This window comes from Pleurodeles waltl, chromosome 1_1 (assembly GCF_031143425.1).
Source record: "Pleurodeles waltl isolate 20211129_DDA chromosome 1_1, aPleWal1.hap1.20221129, whole genome shotgun sequence".
In the NCBI taxonomy this organism is placed as follows: Eukaryota; Metazoa; Chordata; class Amphibia; order Caudata; family Salamandridae; genus Pleurodeles; species Pleurodeles waltl.
Genome location: NC_090436.1, coordinates 220382562 through 220406725, shown reverse-complemented (window position 1 = coordinate 220406725; position 24164 = coordinate 220382562). Strand labels below are relative to the sequence as shown.

General features: G+C 44.3%; 1 protein-coding gene across 6 annotated transcripts in view; it reads left to right on the top strand.

The window, feature by feature from the left end:
* Positions 1-24164, top strand: part of CPLANE1 (ciliogenesis and planar polarity effector complex subunit 1) — a 1992329-nt gene that overhangs the window by 607900 nt on the left and 1360265 nt on the right. For all 6 annotated transcript variants that reach the window (XM_069221234.1, XM_069221235.1, XM_069221236.1 and 3 more), the window contains one exon: positions 8775-8914. In XM_069221234.1, the coding sequence (XP_069077335.1) occupies positions 8775-8914 (140 nt within the window). The remainder of the gene's footprint in view (positions 1-8774; positions 8915-24164) is intronic.

The window sequence follows — 24164 nt, the reverse complement described above, 5'->3', positions numbered from 1 at the left end:
GCCTGTCCTATACCACAGCCTGTATACTGGTGTGAATATGTTTTTTATGCGGTAACGCCTCTTTACTCTTGCTTGATATTAATTTGCCATTGCTCCCTATTCCTATTTCTTTCTGTTTCGCTGTGTGTGACAAAAAAAACTAATTCCAATTCTAATACATAGTTTGGCAGTGTCATTGGTCTGTCTGGGATTGTGACTCCTGGAAATTCATGCATGACAGATGAACTCACAGGTTTTCAACCAATACTCTCACTTTTGTGGACCACTACAGTAGATAAGCTTGCCCCCTACACACCCCCCAAAATGCTTAAACTCTGCCTTCAAGTACCCACACCCATGACCCTTGGCATTGTCATACGGATAAGTTGTTCAGGGTTATTTACGTCTGCTTTTCCCCAACTACCATTGATTCCTTATGTGGTGTGAACGTGGCACTCGTTGTCATTTGCTTGTTACTAGCTGATATATGTAGGGCTGTTGCTTGGACTACTTTCCACATATGCACCTCACACTGCACTGGTAGCTTTAGTGCACTTCAATGTAGACATTGTGGTGATTCAGGGGACTAATAAATCCACTAGAGACTTATTTTTGATCTCATGCTCACAGGTTCACATCTCAATAGGTCCACTCAGCTTTTCATCCTTATGAGGTTAATAAAATGAGTAACACTTAAGGTGGATAACAATAAACATATATTGTTCAGAGCCAAGTTACCATTGAGGTGAATGTGCAGTTTATAACTACACATTGTGTTATGCTAGCCAAGAGACACTGCTTTAATTGGGTACTGGTTTTCATTATTCATAGCATGTGATCTACAGCAGCACATACTGCACACAGAAAATGATATCTTTTATGATCCCATTGCAGTGCTGTAGATTAACATGCACTCTTCCCACATGCTCCTCTACCCGCCTCCCAGGATTCAAGCTGACAGAATACCTTTTGTCAATGACTCTATCTTATTACTTATTTTAGTTATTCACTGTTCCGTTCCCAATACACAGACCTTGTAAGGCTTTGTATCTCAACATATCCCTACCCTTTGTGGAGGAAGGGGGAAAACACAATCTAAAGTATAGTTTATGTCCGACTGCGTTGTCGTTTTCATGGGAGTCACCTTGAAATTGAAACCCTTCTTTAAAGAAAAACAACTTGTAACATTCCAAGCCCAACCCAAATGGCAGGAGTGTGCGGAGCATGTGAAACCCCAGGACTAACAAGGTTGGCCAATTGTTACAGGTAAGTAGTATTTTGTGTGCAGTTGCATCTCTGCAGTACAGATTGGCATCTCACTCAATGGGGAGTCTGTTTTTTTTCTACATCATTAACACCTTTGTTTCCGTCACCTTGCCAAAGTACCACCAACAACATTTACACCGTTGAACATCCTACACCAAAATACTCGCCATCCTAAATGAAGATATCACTCATTAATGGTCCTTTTTATTTATGGTAAAGAAGAAGGTTGAACAACTATACATTGTGTGTAAACTGTTCATCATCAGACGGTCTACTGTTAAAGTACACTTGAGTTTCGTGATCAAGTGGGGTTTGAGAAGTGCTGTCAGACCCAGAATTGAATAAAGAAGATGCAAGAGTGCTCAATGTATTTGAAATACGTATGAAACAACTTACCATGTATTTTTACCATGCATTAGCAGAATATTAGAGAGTTGCCACATTGGTAAAAAGTCACAAAAGGAAGCTGAATCTGTTGAAGATTTTGTTTCAGCATTAAGGAAGCTGGCTGCTGCTACATGAAAGTTTAGTCCAGCAAACAATGAAATAAGAGATCAATTTCTTCTCACGTGTAATATTGATAGATTAAGAGAGGAGTTGTGGTTAACAGATGATCCCTTTTGAGAAAAGTATTAATTGTTGCCAAATAAAAGGATCACACGTTAATGTGTGTCAAAGAAATAAAACAAGATAAAGGAAATAAAAATACAGAGGACAAAGATGTAGTAAGTGTTGTTAAAGAAACATATAGAACTAAGCAAAAGCAGTGAAAATAAGTTTTAAAGGAAGATGTTTTTGATGTGATAAAGAAGGGCACATCGCAAACTCCAAAGAGTGTCCTGCATTAAAAACCACATGGAACAAATATGGAAAAAGAGGTCATTAGGCAGCATCTTATAGAAGCTACAACACTAGTGTGAGAAACGTCTTTAGCGATAGGGAAGATTGAGTTAAAAAACAGAGGTGTATGTTTCTGAGAGAGGATAATATTCTAGATTGGCCAATACAAATACTTTGATCCCAATGCCAGTCCTCAAGTTCACATTCAACCGATACAGGAAAACATATGTTTTGAAAGGGAATTTCCATGTTTTAGCGAGAAGCTCAGTTGCCTAAACATTTACATACACTAAATCAAGTTGAGGAAAGGTACAGTCCCCGTAGCTTCAAAAGTCAAGAGGTTACCCATGTGCATGCTAAGTGCTGTCAGAGAAGAATTATCTAGGTTGTATAAATTTATCATCATAGAGCCTGTAGAGGCAACTGAATGGCTTGCACCAGTTGTAGTAGCCTGGAAGTCTGATCAAAGCATCATTATGTAGTGGTTTAAGGGTCCTTAGCAAGAAGGTTGGTGATCGTTTTCCATTACCCAACATTTCTAAGATATCAGCCACCATAGCAGATGCAAAAATCTACAACACTTGATCTTACCTCTGCTTAACACTAGGTAAGGTTACACCCTGAGTTACAAGAGTGAACGGCATTCATATCACTATTAGGATCTTTTACATGTAAATATATGCCATTCGGGCTTGTTTCAGCAGCATCAGTATTTCAGAGCATAATGTCATTCTTGTTAGGATCCATACCTGGTGTTTTGTGTTATCAGTACAAAGTTTAGATAAGTGGAGAGAATGAGGCACACCATGATGGAAGACAGTAGATGATACAAAACATTTCAGTGAACATGGGTTAACAGTAAAATACACAAAATGCAGATTTTGGCAGGAAGGCATTACCTGTTTAGGACATAAAGTGAGCAAAAAAGGAACTTAGCCACATTAGGAAATCAATTGTTACGTTACAAGAGCTCACTTTTAATATAGAATATCTTCTAGGGGTTAAAAACAGTACAGCAGATTGGCTATCTAGATTGATAGAGGTAAAAATGACTGATACTGGAAAAAAAGAGTGAATATGAAGATTACAGTGGTGGCATTTCTGAACATCCATTAATGGAGGGAATGCTCAAAGACAAAATTCTTGGGAAAATAGAAAATATGCTAAAGGTTGAATGGACTAGAGGGGATGAGGGTAGAAATGTGATTAGATCATTTCTGGATGATTAGAGATGAACTGGCTGTGGTTAATAACTGTTTGTTTAGAGGTACCAAATTAATCCCACCTGAAGACATAAGCAGAAATACAATTCATTTAGCACATGAAGGGCATTCTGGTATACCCAAAACAAAAGAAAGATTGAGACTTGACTTTTGGTGGCCAGAAGTGACCTAGAAAATAGAAATAATAGAGATTCCTCCAGGTGTAACAACTGCGATAAAGTATACTAACAAGAAAACCACCAAGGGTTCTTCGCCATCCCCAGGAGGCACCCTTGACAGAATTAGCTACCAGCTTTGTTGTGCCATTGCCATATGATGTATATCCTTCATACATAATAGTATTGAAGGGCCTATGCTCTATCTGGCGTGAGATAAAGATAACTTCTGATATCGGCACTAAGAAAATTATTAATTTCTCCAGTATTGGATCTTTCATAGATTCACATGCTTGAATCATCCCCGTCGTCGAGGTGGAAGCCTCACGGTAAATTTAAATACATAAAGCAGTAAGTCAGTAAAAGTAAAACCAGTAGGCCCCAGTAGGCCTCATAGGGTATTTTACAGTCTATCCACTTTGTTTTGTGAAAAGACCCAAACTTCCGTATCAACCAATCAGGATTCAGCCCCTCCCAAACACTCCCAACAGAGGCTGAATTCCCTCAGATTTTCTACCGCACGTCGTGTGAAGGGAGTCTCCCTGAGCTCTGCTCAGTTTTTTCCTTATTTCTGACTGAAAATTGTTTTCTCTCAGGAAACTAGCTCCACAGCTTTACCATGTCTGAAAAGACAAAGAAGGGTCTGTTCAGAGACTGTGACAATTGTGGGAAGAAGAGACTGCATGTTGATGACCCCCACAAGAAGTGTATCTACTGCCTCCATCCAGACCACAAGGTGAGAGACTGCAAAATCTGTCGCACCTTTAGTCAAAAAACTCTCAAAGACCATGAGGGTAGACTTCTCTTATGGCTGCAAAAACAGAAAGCCATAGAACATCCTTCCTCAGACGACAGCGAAGCGTCATCACAGACTTCTTGCCCTCAGAAAAGAAACAGGTGAGAGAAGTAGAGGGTCTGATGAACCACCAAGGAAGGTGCCCAAAAAGACAAAACAAGTCTCTACTGAGGCAAAAAAGGATGTTTCCCACTCAGAGACATTGAAACATTTGCCAAAAAAGGTTCATTCAGAACCTACTACGCCTTTGCATCGAAAAAGCACCTAAAAAAAGGCATCCCTGTCTCTATCACCACAAAAAGAGCCAGAAAAAGTCTCTTTGGGGAAAAACCAACCGTCGACGATGGTGTCGACGGTAACAGCTACTACAGTATCGTCGACGTTCACAACACCGGTCTCGCCGATGATTATGACGTCTCCGCCGTTATCGTCAACGACGATAATTACGGCAACATTTTTTAAGAAAGCTTCGTCGGCAACCACATCGTCGACGGCGGAGGCCTCCTGGGTTCACCAATCAACCAGGGCACTCCCATCTACGAAGCACCTCTCAATGAGGTTTAAAAAGGCACTGCCGACGACGGCACCTACAGAAGATATGTCGGCGAAACGACCGTCGTCTATAAAGGGCCCGTCGACGAGAGATCCGTCGACGAGGGAACCGTCGACGATCATATCGTCCACAGCACTAACAGTGTATAAGCCATCCACCTACCTGGATACTTCGCCGCACCATTCCTCATATCATCAGGAAGACTCCACCAGATTCTTACCCCTTTCACTTATTAACATGGGGGACAAGGCGTCTAATATTCTGCCAATGCATACCTCACCAAGTAAAGTGTTGCCATATCCACCACAACATCTTTTAGATGGTGATGACGATGATGCATACTCTCAAAACGACGGAATGTTTGGGGCAGCTAGTAGCCTGTCCCAACTCAATGTCAAATGCCAAGAGTTTGATGAGGAGGAGGATCAGCATTACCAGCCTAGTTATGCCTCAACATCTTATCCACAGGCAGAACAACCATCGCCCCTCGCTATGCCTAGCACACTAGTAGCAGATCTACAATATATGTTGAATGACTACTATAAAAGGTTTCCACCATCAACTCAGTCCACGCCACCTAGACCTGAGAGCTACCAGACACCTCGGCAAACTCAGACTACTAATCTTTCGGAAACACCACAGGCTAGCATACCTGTAACTAGCCAAACTCTGGAAGCTCACCCCTCGTCAGACGACGAAAGGGAAGAGGGTGAGCTAAGAGATTCGGCGGCTAGTGAATGGGATGATTATCTTGTCCCCACACCATCTCCACCGCCAGCAGGTCCAGTAGATTCTCCTCCAGAGGACATAGGAGGTTTCCATAATTTAATAGAGAGAGCGGCAAAACATTTTGGCCTTGCAATTGTTTCTCATGAAACCGAATGATTTTTGTACGACTTCAAAGAGCCATCGAAGAGATCTGTAAGAGCCATACCCATTGTAGATTTCTTATGGCAGGAGGGTTTGAAGGCAATGAAAAATCCGACAACAGTGCCTTCACAAATGCCAAGACTGGAGAAAAAGTACAAGGCCCCAGATGATTCTCCGGCCTGTCTAGTCTCACAGCCGAAACTTGACTCTGTTATATCACAGGCGGCTCAGAGATGTTCCAAAAACCCCTCCGCACCTATAGCGTCTCCCCCAGACAAGGAAGGAAGGAGATTAGACAATATCGGCAAGAAATTCTCCTCTGTTGCAGCAGTCACAGTTAAGGCAGCTAACTCCCTCGCCATCCTGGGAAGGTACGATCGCCAGATGTGGGCAGACATGTCTGCCTTTTTAGATCTACTGCCAGAAGACGTCAAGGTGGAAGCAAAAAGGGTCTTGCAGGAGGGAGAAAGGGTCTCCACGGAGATTATAGACCGCGCAATAGACATTTCTCTCACTGGCTTCAGACAATTAGCTGGCGCAGCAGTCCTGCGCAGGCAAGGATGGCTTAAGGCTACTTCATTCAGACCAGAAGTCCAGAGTCGTGTTCTCGACATGCCTTTTGATGGAGAAAGTTTGTTTGGTAAACATGTCGACGACCTGTTGCAGGCGATCAAGACGGATACCGATACGGCAAATTCCCTAGGTACCCTGCAATATAAAAAACAACCTTTTCGTTGAGCAAGGGGTAGAGGTAATTACTCCTTTCGAGGTGGATACCAACAATACAGATCCCAATATCAGTCTCGTTAATATCTAATTTTATATCACAGTGTGTTTTACTCTAATCATGTGCTTCAGATTATTCGCTTTGTTATATTGTGTTAACATGTCGGTGTCTTCAAAATAATAACAAAACAGATTGTGTCAGGACTTTCTGCCACACAGCTTTTTATTGCTCTTCTATTCAGATATCTATGGATAAATATATAGATATGTGTATATATATATATATATATATATATATATATATATATGTGTTTATATATAGATATATACGTGGATGTATAAAGCTGAACTAAGGTGAGTCACATCACTTAAAAAATTACGATAAAATTACAGTCAATGTAATTTACTAATTAAGAAGACATTACTGCTCGTTATTCTGATTCAAGCATGTGAATCTATGAAAGATCCAATACTGGAGAAGAAAATTAGTTACTTACCTGTAACTGCAGTTCTCCAGTATTGGTATCTTTCATAGATTCACATGCGACCCACCCACCTCCCCTCAGAGGCTCCCCTATTATACAGATATTAAACTTCACACTCCTACTAGAAAATCTGAGGGAATTCAGCCTCTGTTGGGAGTGTTTGGGAGGGGCTGAATCCTGATTGGTTGATACGGAAGTTTGGGTCTTTTCACAAAACAAAGTGGATAGACTGTAAAATACCCTATGAGGCCTACTGGGGCCTACTGGTTTTACTTTTACTTTTACTGACTTACTGCTTTATGTATTTAAATTTACCATGAGGCTCCCACCTCGACGACGGGATGATTCAAGCATGTGAATCTATGAAAGATACCAATACTGGAGAACTGCAGTTACAGGTAAGTAACTAATTTTCTTCTTAAAAGATACTTTCAGTAGAGAGGGATTACCTACCTCCATTCTGTCTAACAATTGTGTCCAGTTCTGTTCCAAAGACACGGAAGAATATCTGAAGAACAGTGGGATAGCACAACGCCTTGTGCACTATACCACCCAGAAACCAACGGAGTTGTAGAAAGGTTAATAAGATATTAAAAGAAGGGTTTCAGTTGGCCAAACCTTGTGGTATTAACTGAATAGAAGAAGTATTGAGGAGATAACAGACCTTTTTGTTTGACTCCCCACCAGATCAGTAACAGAATGCCCTCTGAACTATTAAGAGGAAGAAGACCTAATTCTAAATTAGTGCCTAGGTGGATGAAGTGGCAGAAGGGTTGGATTGATACCAGCATAAGACAAACCTGGAGGCAGAGAGAATTCAAATGACAATGTGCAAGGAAAGAAGATATGATAGGGAACATTACACTAAAGAAAGGGAATTCAAGGTAGGAGAGTGGGTAAGGATCAAATTTCCCACATGGTGCATCCAGTGGTAAAAATTCACCAAACACATGAAGACAGTCCCATGTTTTCACAATACAATAAAAACTCAGGATGGCAGAATTTGGAGCTTAGCACTAGTAGCTAAGCTTCATGAAAGATATATAAGTGATAGAAATTTGATGCAACCCGAAGAAAAAAACTGTAGTAAAGACTATTTCAAAGTCGTGAAAACAACCCAGTAACAAGAGCCAATGACGACGAACCACATGCCAGAAAAACTATACGCACAATGGATATGCGCCCTTCTTACCCTCCCAAATTTATGAAAGGCTGTTACCTAATAGCATTATTTATCTGAGTCACTTTGTGTTTTATCTACTAGGCATCTTCGCCATATGTTTATGCAGCTTAAATGTTTTTGGATATCTCTGTTATAACCAAAGCTGTGCACTTCTGTGTTTGTTTTGATTCTTTCTTAATCATATTCTAATATATATCATATTCTAATATATATATGTAGATAATTATTTATAATCTTTCCTTGTTGTTTAGTTGTTACCATGATTGATTCTTTTCCTCTAATTATTATGGGGGAGGTGTGTGATATCCCCCTCACTTCCTCTTACATTGTTGGTAGTGGAATCTTCCCCCATGAGGAGTTCTAGAATGTTGGTTGGTGAGGTGAAGAGATGACAGTTGGAAGTGAGCTGAAGAGGCTCTGGCTGGGGCACTTGGAATAGACTACTTCTCCTCACATGTTCTCTGTTGTACTATCATTCCTGAGCAGTTGCTACAGTCAGCCCAAATTCTTTTTGAATAACACCAAAATAAGGATTACCACAGGTGTGCCAGAATAACTGCTTATATCTTTACGAGTGACCTCATAAATAACGTGTATAAGTTAATTTTGTTTTGCCTCTTTTGGAGTGTCTTCTAATAATTTACCCATTTTGAAATAAAAATGACAATGCTCCTTACTGTAAAATTCAATTGTTTTAGGTTAAACAGTGTAGAAATGCAGTTACCGCCAAAGCTGACACCCGCACATACTTTTCAGGAGAAATTGCAATCTTTCTTGGGACGCCCAGGTAGCTCAGAAATAATAAAGGCAGAAGGCAGAGGCTACAAACAGTTTACGGGTAAATATAAATAATGCAAATGATGCAAGTTTTGTTTGTGTTTTCCTTTGAGATAGCTGCTTGTTTTTGTGCATATGTTACAGAACTAAATCTTTTTTTGCAAGACCTCATTTGTGCTGTCAGGCCAAAAAAATATTTACATAGATACGTTGCCACTTCTACTTTGAAAGTCAAACTGAGTCAGTGGACTGTTCTCATGGGTCACCTGGAATAAAATTGGCCCGGTGGGTAGAGGGGTGGGAGGGAGATCTACGTGCACCACTGCTCCCCCTTAAAATAAAAGATATCCCCCCCCCCCCCAACCCTCCACCCGGGACCTGGCCCACCCAGGGAGCAAAGAAATTCAAGATTTGTCAACCGTGTTTGCTTTTTTTTCAGTTTTGCTGGGATCTGCGGATCCTGTACGATTTCCCGTCAAAATTGGAGGACAAAAAACATGTTACTAGCACTCGGTGGGGTCCATGTGGGACACCACTACCAGGCCTAGGGGTCAGAGTATTCCCACCCTGTCCCTAATTTTTTTCACTTTTTTACTTGGATGAGGCTGAGTCTGAAGATGGCTGCTGAAACACTTCCTTGTTGGAGTGGTGGCAGCCAATCCGATCTCATTTTGAGATCTGTCGATCCGCGGACCCTCCACATCACAAGATATCTGAAAATCTTTTTTCTTTAATAGTTCAAAAACTGCGTAATGGAACTACACCAAATTACAAAAAGCACTGTTTCTGGAACGAGATCTAGCTTTCTGCCAAATTTGCTGTAATTTTGTTCAGTGGCTCGGATGTAGTTTTGATCAAAATCCCAATGAGAAATTCCATGGTAAAAAAATATTTTGAGAACGCAAGGCCCCCCCCCCCCCCACACACACACACACACACACTCTTTTCCTCAGCCCCGCTCTTGATGAATCACCCTGAAACTTTCAAAACAGCAGCTGAAGTGATTGGCAAACTAGTTTTGAAAATTTTGTGAACATTTGTCAAATGGCGCCAGTTATTAGCAAAACAAAAATGCTTTGTCTATGGAAACTAGGTCCATGTGTGTGTATGTATATATATATATATACACACACACACATATACCCTAGTAAGTAGTTACAGTTAGGACCTAGTTTCCATATAAAAAGTGTTTTGGACTTGGCTATATCTTTGGCACTGTTTGATGAATCTTTCACAAGATTTTCCAAAAGAAACGTGTGCCCACTAATCTTGTTGTGAATGGAAAGTTTTGAGGTGATCCATCAAGTGGGTGATGTGAAAAAGGGGTGGTAAAAAAAAAAAAAAAAAAATCCCATTTAAATTCCTATAGGTGTTTCAGGAATGTGGAATTCCTATCGCCAGACGCCCGGGATCTATTGTTTGATGTCAAGAGCAACAAGTTTTCATGTTTATTTTGTCCTTGGGACAAGTAGGCCCAACCGCCTGCAGAAGAAACCCTTTGGCAGCCAGTTAACAGTCTGCGGTGAGGTAATATATCCATATGTTAGTGCTGTTCGAACTTGTATTTATGGTTCATTAATGAAAGCCTTCATTATTAGGGTGAGCACTGTAAATAAACATTTTAAGGACACTGCACTACTGCTCACAGTGCTTCCAGTAAAAAAAAAAAAAAAAAAGTGTACACACGTTTTGAAAAGTTAAACAATATGATACTAAGTATAATGCTCCCAGAATGCTCTCTGATTAGATGCAAATGTTTGCAGAAGCTTGTAAGCAAGAGTGATGATTCTTTGCTTTCAAAATAAAACATTCAGAACAAAAATGCAAGTAGGAAAAAAAAAAAAAGTTTTGCTACTATGAAATTTTAGGTGCAATTTCTTTGAAACGTCATTAAGTAAAATGTGTTGATACATGCTAGCATTTCAAAAAAATATTCTTAATGGAAAATCAGTGTAACCATTTTCAACAAGATTATGGGAAGCATGAAAATAAACAAGCACTGGCAAAGCCAACCGATCTGCCATTTTATGTGAGTCTTTTGTTTTTGTCAATGCGTGTCTTGTTTTGACATGGCTTTCGTAACACTTTATTGTTGTGGAAGGTGCATGGCCCTCACCATTGTAACAAACACTGGTAAAAAGAAAAAAAGTATCTGATAGAGACTTCTAACTACAGATTCCTTACCTTAGAATTCCCTGGTGTCAGCTTCAATCTGGAATTTTTCTGCTGAGCGTGTCTTCGGGTGGTGTTGCTCGAATCCGCGTGTGTCGTCCAGCTCCGCATGGTGTCGTCAGCGTCACTACCCTTTTTCTCTAATGTTTGTTGAGGCTTTTTTCTTGATTGCTTGAGATGTCTTTGAGATAGACAGGATTCAAGCCGAGTGGTGCATGTCATTGCACCATGTCGGTTACAGATCTGCACAGTGTGTGTCTCTGGTGTCTTGAAAAGGACCACGATTCGACATCGTGTTCCGACTGCTGGGCCATGGCTCTGAAGGCCTTGAGGGAGAGATCCCTCAAACTTCTGCAGCCCGACAGCCATCTTCGGTTGGCGCGACTCTGAGGAGGTCATGGTCCCACAGTAGGAGGAGGTCGCAGCACCGCTCCCGGATCCCCAAGTTTCCTTCTCGCATTCGAGGTCATCGGGACACTCAGATAAGAGCCACAAAAAGAAGAAGTTGTCCAAGCGGACTTCGACTTAGCCATGCCCGTTGGCCGACGAGGCGTCTAGGGTACGTCGACGTTCTGAGCTCGGTTCCGCAGTGCCGTTGCCAGGGCTGACTCTGCATCTTCCCCCTTTTGGTTTTGAGCGGGCTGCACCCTCGGGTGGGTCTTTGATCCGCATCTGGAGCGATGTCGTACAACGCCGACTCCGACGGCGCCGATTAGGCCCAGATCATTGCCTGAGACTTATTTTAGACAGCCAGGCACAAACGAGAAGTGGGAGGGGTCTGATGACCCTTTAGAGTGTGAACTGGAGCAAGAACAGGACTGGTATGAGGATCGAGGAGAAGCCAGTGGACTGGATACTTCTCCAAGATACTGGCATGCTCTCTCCTCACAATGTGGCTACGGAGGAGGGGGCTTCTTATGCCATGGTGGTGCGTAGGGCAGCTGAGGTCTTGGACCTAGACTTGCCCACGGTGCCAGTCAGGATGAATCTCCTGACAGAGGTGTTTCAGCCGGGGGTGACTACATTGGAGCCGATCTTGCCCTTCAATGAAGCCCTTACGGATGTCCTTCTGGGAACATGGTCCAAACCCAGCACAGGGGCTCCTGTGAATAGGACAGTCGGCCGACGCCATAGACCTGCTCCAAATGACCCTAGTTTCCTCACCCAGCACCCCACCCCAGAGAGCTTGGTGGTCCAAGCCTCCACTTCCCTTGGTTCCTTCCCTTCCGCCTCTCCGGATAGGGAATCCAAGAGGCTGGACCAACTTGGAAAGAAGTTGTTTTCTTCCTCCACCCTGGCATTGAGGTCAGTAAACACCTCTTGTCTATTGGGCCGTTGTAGGAAGTTGGCTCTGTATATATTATCTCAAAGTGAGAGATAGTGTGCACAGAGCCCAAGGGTTCCCCTTAGAGGTTGATAGTGGCAAAATTAGATAATTCTAATGCTCTATTTTGTGGTAGTGTGATCGAGCAGTAGGCTTATCAGAGGGTAGTGTTAAGCATTTGTTGTACACACACAGGCAATAAATGAGGAACACACACTCAAAGACTTACTCCAGGCCAATAGTTTTTATGTAGAAAAATATATTTTCTTAATTTATTTTAGAACCACAAGATTCAAGATTTGAAGTAAATACATAAAATGTAAGGTACTCCACACAGGTAAGTAAAGAACTTTGAATTAGAGCAGTAACATACACAGTATTAGTTAAAATGTCAATAAGCTATTTTAAAAGTGGACACACTGCAAAAATCAACAGTTCCTGGGGGAGGTAAGTAAGGGTAAGTTTCTGAGGTAAGTAAAGCACTTGCAAGTTCAGTTTCCTGGGCATAGGCAGCCCACCGTTGGGGGTTCAAGGCAATCCCAAAGTCACCACACCAGCAACACAGGGCCGCTCAGCTGCAGAGGTCAAAGGAGGCCCCAAAACACATAGGCGCCTATGGAGAACAGGGGTGCTCCGGTTTCAGTCTGCCAACAGGTAAGTACCTACGTCATCGGAGGGCAGACCAGGGGGGTTTTGTAGAGCACTGGGGGGATACAAGTAGGCACACAAAACACACCCTCAGCGGCACAGGGGCGGCCGGGTGCAGTGTACTTAGCAGGAGTGGGGTTTTCAATAGAAATCAATGGAGGGACCCGGGTTCACTCTAGCGGTGCAGGCAGGGCACAGGGGGGCTTCTTGGGACAGCCACCGACTGGGCTAAGCAGAGGGTTGCCTGATGGTCACTCCTGCACTGGAGTTCGGTTCCTTTTGATCCTGGGTGCTGCGGGTGCAGTGCATGGTCCAGGCGTAGGGTTCTTTGTTCCAGGCAGTCGCGGTCAGGGGGAGCCTCTAGATCCTCTCAGCATGTGTCGCTGTGGGGGGTGCAGAGGGGTCGTCTCGGGTTACTCATGAGGTCACAGTCGCCTGGGAGTCCTCTCTGCAGTGTTGGTTCTCTGGAGCTCAAGCCGGGGGCATTGGGTGGAAAGGGTGAAGTCTCATGCTTCAAGAGTGAGTTCTTTAAAAGTTGATTCTTTGTTGCAAAAATGTTGCTGTGGGTGAACAGTGCCACTGTTCTCTGGAGTTTCTTGGTCCTTCGTTTCAGGGCAGTCCTCTGAGGCTTCAGAGGTCGCTGGTCCCGGTCGCATGGGTCGCTGTACAGGTTCTTTGAGTCTGGAGACAGGCCGGTAGGGCTGGGGCCAAGTCAATTGTCGTATCTGTCGTCTCTGCTGGGCTTTCAGGTCAGCAGTCCTTCTTCTTTGTGTAGGTTGCAGGAATCTGATTTTCTGGGGTCTGGGTCACCCCTAAATACTAGATTTAGCGGTGTGTTTAGGTCAGGCCAATGGCTACTGTCCTGGAGGGTGACTACCTCCACCCAGTACAGGCTTTGTTCCTTGCCACAGAATGACAAAGGCACTCTCCCCATGTGGCCAGAAACTTGTCTGGTTGTGGCAGGCTGGCAGAAACTGGTCAGCCTAGTACTAGGAGTTGGACTGGTATTCAGGGGGCATCTGTAAGATGCCCTCTGGGTGCATTTTACAATAAATTCCACACTGTCATCAGTGTGCATTTATTGTGCTGAGATGTTTGATACCAAACTTCGCAGATTTCAGTGTAGCCATTATGTAACTGTGGAGTTTGTGTTGGACAAACTCCCAGACCATATACTCTTTATGGCTACCTTGCACTTACAATGTCTAAGGTTTTGCTTAGACACTGTAGGGGCATAGTGCTTATGCACATATGCCCTCACCTGTGGTATATTGCACCCTGCCTTAGGGCTGTAAGGCCTGCTAGAGGGGTGACTTACCTCTGCCACAGGCAGTGTGAGGTTGGCATGGCACTCTGACTTAGTCATTTTCTCCCCACCAGCACACATAAGCTGTGAGGCAGTGTGCATGTGCTGAGTGAGGGGCTCCCATGGTGGCATAATGCATGCTGCAGCCCTTAGAGACCTTCCTTGGCATCAGGGCCCTTGGTACCAGGGGTACCATTTACAAGGGACTGTGTGCCAGGGATGTGCCAATTGTGGGAACAAAGGTACAGTTTAGGGAAAGAACACTGGTGCTGGGCCCTGGTTAGCAGGGTCCCAGCACACTATCAATCATAACTGGCATCAACAAAAGGCAAAAATTCAGGGGGTAACCATGCCAAGGAGGCATTTCCTTACAGCCGTTTTTCCCATACTTTATGGGACATGGTGGCACAGGTGCTTACCCAGGTCTCGGAGGGCGTACAGGACACTATCACCATGCTGTCAAGGATGGGAGCGATGCAGCCAAGTTTACTATCAGGTGTAGATTGGGTACGACCGACTCGCTGGGTGGTAGAGTGATTACGTCAACAGTGGCCCTATGTCGCTATGCCTGGCTTCGTCGTTCTACTGGCTTTTCAGGGGATGTCCAATCGAGTTTGATGGACATGACTTTTGATGGCTCTGGCCTTTTTGGTGAGAAGGTTGGGAGGTTCAAGGATTTTCGAGCTACGGCCAGATCCTTGGGCCTCTCAGCGCCAGCTCGCCAGCAGTCTGTCTTCCGTCCCTTTAGAGACTTCGGAAGGGGCGCGGTACCACACCAGCCCCCACTTAGCCACCGTCCTCTGGCTTCACAACACCCAGTGGGAGGACGTGGTCGTGGTACCGTCAGATCCAGAGGGTATGGCCAGAGGTCGGCCACCACACAGCCCTCCTCCACTGCACCAAAGCCCTCCTAGTGTGGTTCTGTAAGACCATGTCCGTCCAGTTGGAGGGAGGATTCAGTTTAATCTCCCTCACTGGTAATCCATCATATCGGACAAATGGGAACATACGAAAGGGCTATTCCCTCCCCTTCCAATCTTTCCCTCCTTCTATCCCTCTGATAAAAGAATGGCTGATGGAGGATCATTTGGTCTTGCTCCGCGAGGAAGTTACGGCCCTTTTGGCCAAGGGAGCTATAGAAAGGGTCCCGATGTCAGAAGTAGGCAGTGGTTGTTATTCCCGCTACTTTCTGATTCCCAAAAAGAGCAAGGGCCTTCGCCCTATCCTGGATTTAATCTCTTCCTCAAGAAGGAGAAATTCAAGATGCTCACTCTAGCTCCGGTATTGTCTGCCCTAGACCAAGGAGACTGGATGGTAGGTTTGGACTTGCAGGATGCGTATTTTCATATCCCCATCCTGCCCGCCCACAGATGTTACTTGTGATTCAAGGTAGGCCACGAGCACTTTCAGTTTACCGTGCTCCCTTTTGGTCTCACCAGCGCCCCTCGGGTGTTCACGAAGGTGATGGCGGTGGTGGCAGCTTCTCTGCACAGGTTAGGGATTTCAGTCTTCTCCTACCTAGACGAATGGCTGTTGAAGGCTCCGACGCCCCAGGCGCTCGTCACCCACCTCCAGATGACAGCGAACCTCCTGCATTCGCTGGGGCTCGCTATAAATGTGCCAAAGTCACACCCGACTCCCTCTCAGAAGCTAATTTTCATCAGAGCTGTTCTGGACACAGTGCAGTATCGGGCCTATCCTCCCGAGCAGCGAGTCCAGGATATTCAGGTTATGATACTGATGTTTCGGCCTCTATCCTGGATTTCAGTGAGACAGACTCTGAGGCTGTTGGGACTCCTGGCTTCCTGCATCCTATTGGTCAAGCATGCCAGATGGCATATGAGGGCTCTGCAGTGAGACCTGAAGTTCCAATGGGCACAGCATCAGGGAAATCTTTCCGACATGTTTCAGATCTCGGATGGAACTGCAAAGGATCTGCAGGGGTGGTTAGTGAACTGCGATTGGGTCAAAGTCAGACTCCTCTCCCTTCCCCAACCAGATCTCACAGTAGCGACGGACGCATCACTTCTGGGATGGGACAGCCATCTGGGAGAGGTGGCGATCAGAGGTCTCTGGTCTTCGGCGGAATTCGGGCTCCATATCAACTTGTTGGAGCTTTGGGCGATCCGACTAGCATTAAAAGTATTTCTTCCTGTTGTGAAGGGGACGGTAGTGCAGGTGTTCATGGACAACACTACCACAATGTGGTACTACAACAAGGAGGGCGGTGTGGGGTCATGGACCCTTTGTCAAGTGGCTCTGCGTCTCTGGACATGGCTGGAACACCATGGCATAACCCTGGTTGTTCCACACCTGGCAGGTTTTCTGAACGTCAGGGCGGACAAACTCAGCCGGCTATGCTTAGCCGATCACGAATGGTATCTCCATCCGGAGGTGGTGCAAGGACTCTTTCAGCAGTGGGGAGAGCCTTGGTTAGATCTGTTCACCTCTGCAGAGAACGCGCAATGTCAGCATTTTTGCGCGTTGGAGTTCCCAAGGGGGCTATTGCTAGGCGACGCTTTTTTCCGCCCATAACTCTTCTGCCCAGAGTTCTCAAGAAAATCAAGAACGACGGGCCCAAGTAATCCAAGTGTCACCATGTTGGGCACGAAGAGTCTGGAATCCAGAGCTTCTCAAAATGAGCATCAGTCCTCCAATCAGGTTGCCTCTTCGGAAGGATCTTCTGTCGCAGCAGCAGAGGAAGGTTCTCCACCCGAACCTGTCAACTTTGCGGCTTCATGCGTGGAGGTTGAACGGCGACAGTTGATGGTTTATGACCGCTCTCCCGAAGTCTGTGATGTCATTCCGGCAGCCAGGCGTCCCTCTACTAAGTCGATTTACACCTGCCGGTGGAAACGTTTTGTATCATATTGTACATAGAGGTCTATTGATCCACTTTCCTCTTCTCTGTCTAATGTCCTTTTGTTCATTCTATGACTCGCCCAACAGCGTTCCTCCTTAGGGACTCTTAACAGTTATCTTTCTGCCTTATCGGCTTTTCTTCGCTTGCCCGATCAACCGTCTTTAAGTCTCCCATTGTACTGAGATTCTTAAAAGGGCTTGGACATATGTTTCCACCTACGCCTTTTGTTATGCCCCAGTGGGACCTTAATCTAGTACTTACTTTTCTAATGTGTGCTCCTTTTGAGCCTTTACATAACTGTCCTCTCCGGCTGCTCACTATCAAAACAGCCTTTTTGGTGGCGATGACATCTGCCAGGAGAGTTAGTGAGATGCAGCCTTTATCATCGAAACCGCCGTATCTTACGATATATCCTGATAAAGTAGTCCTCAGTACTCGTGCCTCTTTCCTCCCCAAGGTGGTGCCCGCTTTCCATATGGGTAAAAATATCACCCTGCCCACCTTCTTTGCTCCACTGCATCCCTCTAAGGAAGAGGAACGTCTCCGTCGGCTGGACCCAAAAAGAGCTTTATCGTTCTCCGTTGACCGTAGAAAAGCGTTCCGGGTGGATGACCAACTCTTTGTGGGGTACATTGATGCAAAGAATGGTCGGGCAGTCCAGAAACGATCCATTTCACGCTGGGTTGTTCTCTGTATAAAAATTTGCTACGCTTTGGCTAAGAAGCAGCCTCCAGAGGGCTTGAAAGCTCACTCTACCAGAGGGAAAGCTGCTGCCACTGCGTTGGCTCGAGGCGTGCTAGTACTTGATATTTGTCAAGCGGCAATGTGGGCTTCCTTGCACACGTTTGCAAGACACTACTGCCTGTATAGTTAGGTGAGAAGAAAGGGGCATTTTGCCTGCTCGGTCCTACAGTGAAGAATATTCTTGCAAACCACCACCAGGAGTTATAGCTTGGGTATCTATTCTAAGGTAAGGAATCTGCAGCTAGATAGTCTCTACCAGATAATTTGTTACTGAAGGTAAATAACTTGTTCATCCGACAAAGTTATTTACCTTCAGTAACAAATTATCTGGTAGAGACTCTATCTAGCTGTAGATTCCTTACACCCACGCAGGCCTCCCCATTCTGCGGATATATACGTAACGTTTTTCATGATTTTTCCCTTTCTCAAGGGCATGTTTTTGTTCTCAGGCAATCAAGAAGGAAAAGTGAATAATTATTGGTTCTTCCATGACTCTGCACTTCTGGCGTGGGAAGTTGTGGAAAAGAACTGACATACGTGCGCCAGGGTGGTTCCTATATAGAAGACCATGATGTCGCAGGCGGCTCCAACAACGCTGATGATGCCACGCGGAGCCGGACGACGCAAGCTGATCCGACGGCACGCGTAGGGTACTGCTCAGCAGAAAAATTCTGGATTCGAAGCAGACGCCAGGGAATTCTGAGGTAAGGAATCTGCAGCTAGATAGTCTCTACCAGATAATTTGTTACCAAAGGTAAGTAACTTGTTCTTTTGGTCTCAAAAAGCAGACATTGCCACCAGTGGTGTAACAAAGGCCCACAGCCCCCATCCAAGGGGCCCCTCCAGCAGAGCACCTGCTCTGAGTGAGTCTGGACGGGGACCTCTGTGTTCTTTGCAGGAGGCCTCCTCCAGTTTTGTTACCCTACTGATTGTCACAGTAGTTCCTGGCACTGAAAAAAGACTACTTTGTGTGCAATATGCTCCTTGTGGAAGTGCAGAGCGTGATCACCCACAGTTAAGCCAGACGATAGATAGAGAAATAGAAGTTTAATAAAAACAAAATGTCTTTGTTAACACCAGAACTAATTAGAGACCCAATTCTTAAGAAAGTCACAAAAGTGCACCCATGGTAAATGTCTTTGAATTAGTGGCTTTCATGATTTCACAAGAACTTACAGAAGTAGACCAGTAAATCGTATTCCTAGGAAATATTTGTGGACTGTAATTTAGCATGAGCAAGTATGCATGTGTAGATTTGCTCATGTGAAAATCTATTAAGCGTTTACAAGTTTATTTTTTCTCCAACCGCTTTTTTCCCAACCCTAGAAGAACTTCTACTTCTGCCATTGTCAAGAGTAAATTTCCAACCTTTTCCATTATGGGAAAAAATTTGAAATGCTGGTGAAAATCCTTAAAACATGCAAGTTAGTAGGTTTGCAGACTCAGGCATTCCAGCCCTAAAATTATTGCTTACTGTTTCCTCCAGCCCCAGTATGTAGATCTGCGGAAAGGTGGCAAAATAAAGAAATTGCTATAATAGGGAATGAAATAGCAACTATTCAAGCCCTACTATAGTAGTAGCCCTGGCATAATCAGAGAGGCTATTATCAGAGCTCTTACATAATGAGATTGCTGCCATAATTTGTTGCCTCACTCCATGGCACCAAAGGGACAAGTATATTTTGTTTTACTGGACAAGTAGATTTAAGAAGCAACCTGTTCCATACCCCTGTGTTTTGAACATGACTACAGCCCGAACAGCTTTATAGAATTACACCAAATTTGGTAGAAAGGTAGCTTTTGCTATGCAGATTGTGCGTTTTGTTATTTGTTGTAAATTCATTCAGTAGTTTGGAAGAAGAAAAACTAAATTTGTATATCTTGAGGCGTGAACCCTTCGTGACACCACTCACAGCAGAATTGTAAACCCTCACACCACAGAACAGCACTGGTTGACTGGCTTTAACCGGAGTGGAAAGTTGCAGCTCCCATTTTAAATTACTGGCATGGTTCCTGGGCCTGGTAAAAAAAAATATGAAAACTGTGTTAAGGGGTCAGGTTGGATGTAACCTGACCCCATGGGTGGGATATGGGACATGTTATGGGCATAAAACTTCGAAGAAGAGGTTTGTCTGCCGTACATGCCATATTTACAAATCCATTGCAACGCCCAGCACATCCCTTTGTGAATATGGCAAAAAATAAGTTATAAAAAAGGATATTTACACTCACTCAGACACTCATGCACCCACATACAGATCCATTCAGACACTCAGACACACTTAGGCACCCACTCACAGACCCACTCAAACATGCATGCACCCACTCACAGACCAACTGAGGTACTCATGCATACAGTCACAGACCCACTCAGGTACTCATGCACCAACATACGGACCCACTGAGGCACACATGCCCACACTCACAGACCCACTTAGAGACTCATGCATGCATTCATAGACTCAGAGACTCATGCACCGACATGATTAACTCCTGAGCTCCTTTCCTGCTGATTTTGGAGACACATTCTTGATGCACAGGAATATGATCACATCTCCACCAAACAAAAAAGCACTTAATGAGTGGCATGGAGTTGAGTGGGTATGCTGCAGGGTGTGGCCACAGGTCAGGCCCTGAGGAAAGTCACCGCCATGCATGGCTGAATGCCATGGGTGGCGCAAGGGGTATGGGGCTGTAGGGGGTAGGTCCTGCAGCCAAACTCTGCTGCGCATAGCCAAAGGCTGTGTGCGATTGTGGTTGGATTAATTTAGTGTTCAAAATTATTTTATGTTAAAAAAAATAAAAAATAAACTAGAAATTCACTGAAAAAAAACAAAGATTACAGGGATATTATAGTTAGATTCTGAATTTACTCCCACAAAACCATAGAAATTCAGCAGTTATGGTTATCTCAAGAAACCATAACTCGCACCCTGAGTCTGTGGCAGAACACAGCACTTAAGGGGGTCTTAGTTTCTGTGATGTTACCTTAATGCAATGACTGGTGTGTCCTGGCCTGTGGAGTATTCGGGATAGGGGTTCACGTACAGGGACTGTTGGACTATCTGTAAATTGGTCTTGGCACGTTATCCTCAGGTTCTACTGATGGTATGATATTCTGTGTGAGGGTCATGTCTTGGTGGGTAACCTCTCCACATTAGTGATAGGCCATAGTTTGGGCGGGTAGGGGTAGGCTGTGTGTCCTAACAGCAAGAGTACAGTTGGATTTGCAGTATGAAAGTCTGTGGTTATGCTGCATATCTGAAGTGAGGGGCATGTTGTGTTTTTTTTTTTGTTTTGTTTTTTTTTAGATCCCGTTTTTTGGGGTTGCTTGTTTTTTTGTAACAGTGTGGGTATCTCGATGGTGTGGGCTTTTTCCTGTGCATTGATTGCTGGGTGGGACGCTTTGGGTGGCAGAGGTGGGAGGGAGGTTCACATGAGAATCTGCTATGGTTTTGACTGATCAATTAAACATTGTCACATGGAATGTCCGTGGGTTGCAAGGGTAAACCAAGCGATACACGGTTCACTGATTCCTTATATGTCATAAGATCCAGATAGCCCGTCTCCAAGAGATATCTTATGGGGGAGGAAACACAGAAGTTGCACAACAAGTGGCGGGGTCAGTTGTTTTCTGCCTCTTATTCTTCCTATGCTAGGGTAGTGGCCATATGGGTCGCTCTGGGGCTCCCCTTTAGGCACACATATACTGAGGCGGATGTGGAGGGGCTGTATGTCCTAGTCCAGGTGGAATTGCTGGGGTCCTTTGGCGAGGTCTCCGATCTTAAAATCAATATTCATAAGTCGCTTTGGTCCCCCTGGGTAGCTTAATTGGGAGACAGATCAATTGGCCGATGTGGGTCTCCAATGGGAATTAGAGGGTTTTCGGTGCCTGAGGATTTGGGTTACGCACACTGAGGCCCAGCATCAATGTAAAAAACATGGATAGGCTTTTGACCGGGTTGGAGAATTCCATAAAATTATGGAATAAGCTTCCACTCTCAGTAATGGGTTGGGCAGCTGTGGCTAAAATGGTTTTCCTACCGTGCTGCCTGTACCTCGTCCAGAAATCTTTGTTTCTGCTGCAGGACCCTTTTTTTGTAAACTGGATAGCTTATTGGGGAAACTCCTATGGGCGGGTGAGCGAAGCAGGGTGGTGCTGGCAATGCTAAATAAGGACTTGGAGGATCGGGGATTGGTGGTCCCAGACATACAGCTCTACTATTATGCAGCAAACTTGCAGCATGCCGCTAGATGGTTCACGGAGTCTGAAAATTGGGAACAACGGCTTCTGGGGAACTGAGTGGGTGGAGACACTTTACCTCCACTTCTGATGCGAGGTGGCAGGTCGGATTTCTCAGTTCCATATTTGATCAGAACTACGACTGAACTTTGGGCGAAGGTTATTCACAAGGTTCTCTGTAAAGCCCACTTTAGTAGGAAACTGCATCTGTGGGATCTGACACCCTTTAGGAATATTGTTAAGGAAATGTCTATGGAATAGTGAAGGGAGGAGGGGGTCAGGCAGGGGATGATATGTACCTTGGAGAGAGCTTCATCACATTTCCGGATGCACAGGACTTCTTTGGGGTGGGACCAGGTCACGTCTTAGATTACGCTAAACTGGAGAGTGTGACGAAAGAGCTCTGGACAGACTTCCCGGTTGCCCCATGGCACTCAAGAGTGCTGGACAGTCTTCTTCGGTGGGGAGAGGGACATCACCTAATTACCCTCTTTTACAAAGCTCTTAGAGGTGTCATGCAACCCTGACACTTCCCAGCACATGGAGCTTGGGAAAGAGACTTGGGACTGTCCATTTCGGATATGGATTGGGGGATACTGTATCTTCCAACAACAGATTTAATCTACTACATTTTCATTTTCTACATCGTAATTATATCACTCTGGTCAGTTTGAATAAGATAGAACCTGATAAGAGAGCTAAGTGTGTGGGTGCTGTAGTGAGATTGGAGACAGTCCACTTCATCTAGCATGGGCATGTGAAAAAGTAATGAATTACTGGAGACAGGTGGTGCCACTCATAGAGACTGCCACTGGGATTGAAATACAATTGACACCGTTAGCCTGCGTGCTAGGAGTGGTGGTACGTCCTGGAGGAAGTAAACTCCCCCACAGACTAATACATTTGGCCTTATTATTAGCAAAGAGATGGGTGGCCATTGGACAGTTGGGTATAACGGTTCCTCATTTGGATAATTGGTTGCGCGATCTCTTGGAATGGGGAGTGGCAGAAGAACACCACATGAGAGTATCTCGTACCTATGACAGGGCCTCAGATGCCATAATGTTGTGGGCCCAATTACTGGATATGTTTCAGGATGACAGTGATTTGAGCTCCAAGAGTGGATCTGATCTGTAAGACTGGCAGTGTATAGGGCTCATACTCATGATCCTTTTTCTTTTTTGATAGCCAAGTGAGTAGCGGTTATGCCTTGTATAATGGCTGCCTTGTCGACTTAGTTGTATGCATGACGTGTTTTTGATTCTGGCTGGGATAGAAGATGTTTACGCCTGGCAAAAAATTGTGTAATGCTGATCTACCGCTGCCCCTGCTCTGAAATTGTCATTGGAGTATGTATGACTCTATTGAATCACACTGTATGTTTTTTCCTGTTTTGAAAATTAATAAAATGCAGTTTTAAAAATAAAAATAAAATTATAACTCGCGCCCTAAGGTAACTTGAACTTGTGTCCTTGCCAGCCACTGCTAATTACCCCAGATATTACAGCACTCATGACATTATTTATAACATCATTAAAAATATCAGTGTAATATTAGCAGTCATGTTATTGAAGAGAAAACTGTGCATGTCGGTGTGATTTATAGTTATCTTAGGGTGCGAGTTATAGTTACTTGAGCTAACCATAACTGCTGAATTTCTGTGGTATTATGCGAGTGAATTCAGAACATAAATATAACATCCCTGTAACTTTGGCTTTGGTTTTTAAAGGGAATCTTTGTTTTTATAATTCTGTTTCCTAACTATAACATCCTGTATCATTTGTGTTTTTTCATTGAAAAGAATATATATATATATATATATATATATATATATATATATATATATATATTACATTTTTAATTAACACAGGGTGTTAATGTTAATTTGCTTTAATGATGAGCCACAACTTGCAATGGCGTATCAGAGGCTCAATTTCCTTTTCTGGGAGCCTGATATGAATCTGAATTATTGTGCAGGAAGGTAAACATGTATGAAGAGAAGAAAACGAAA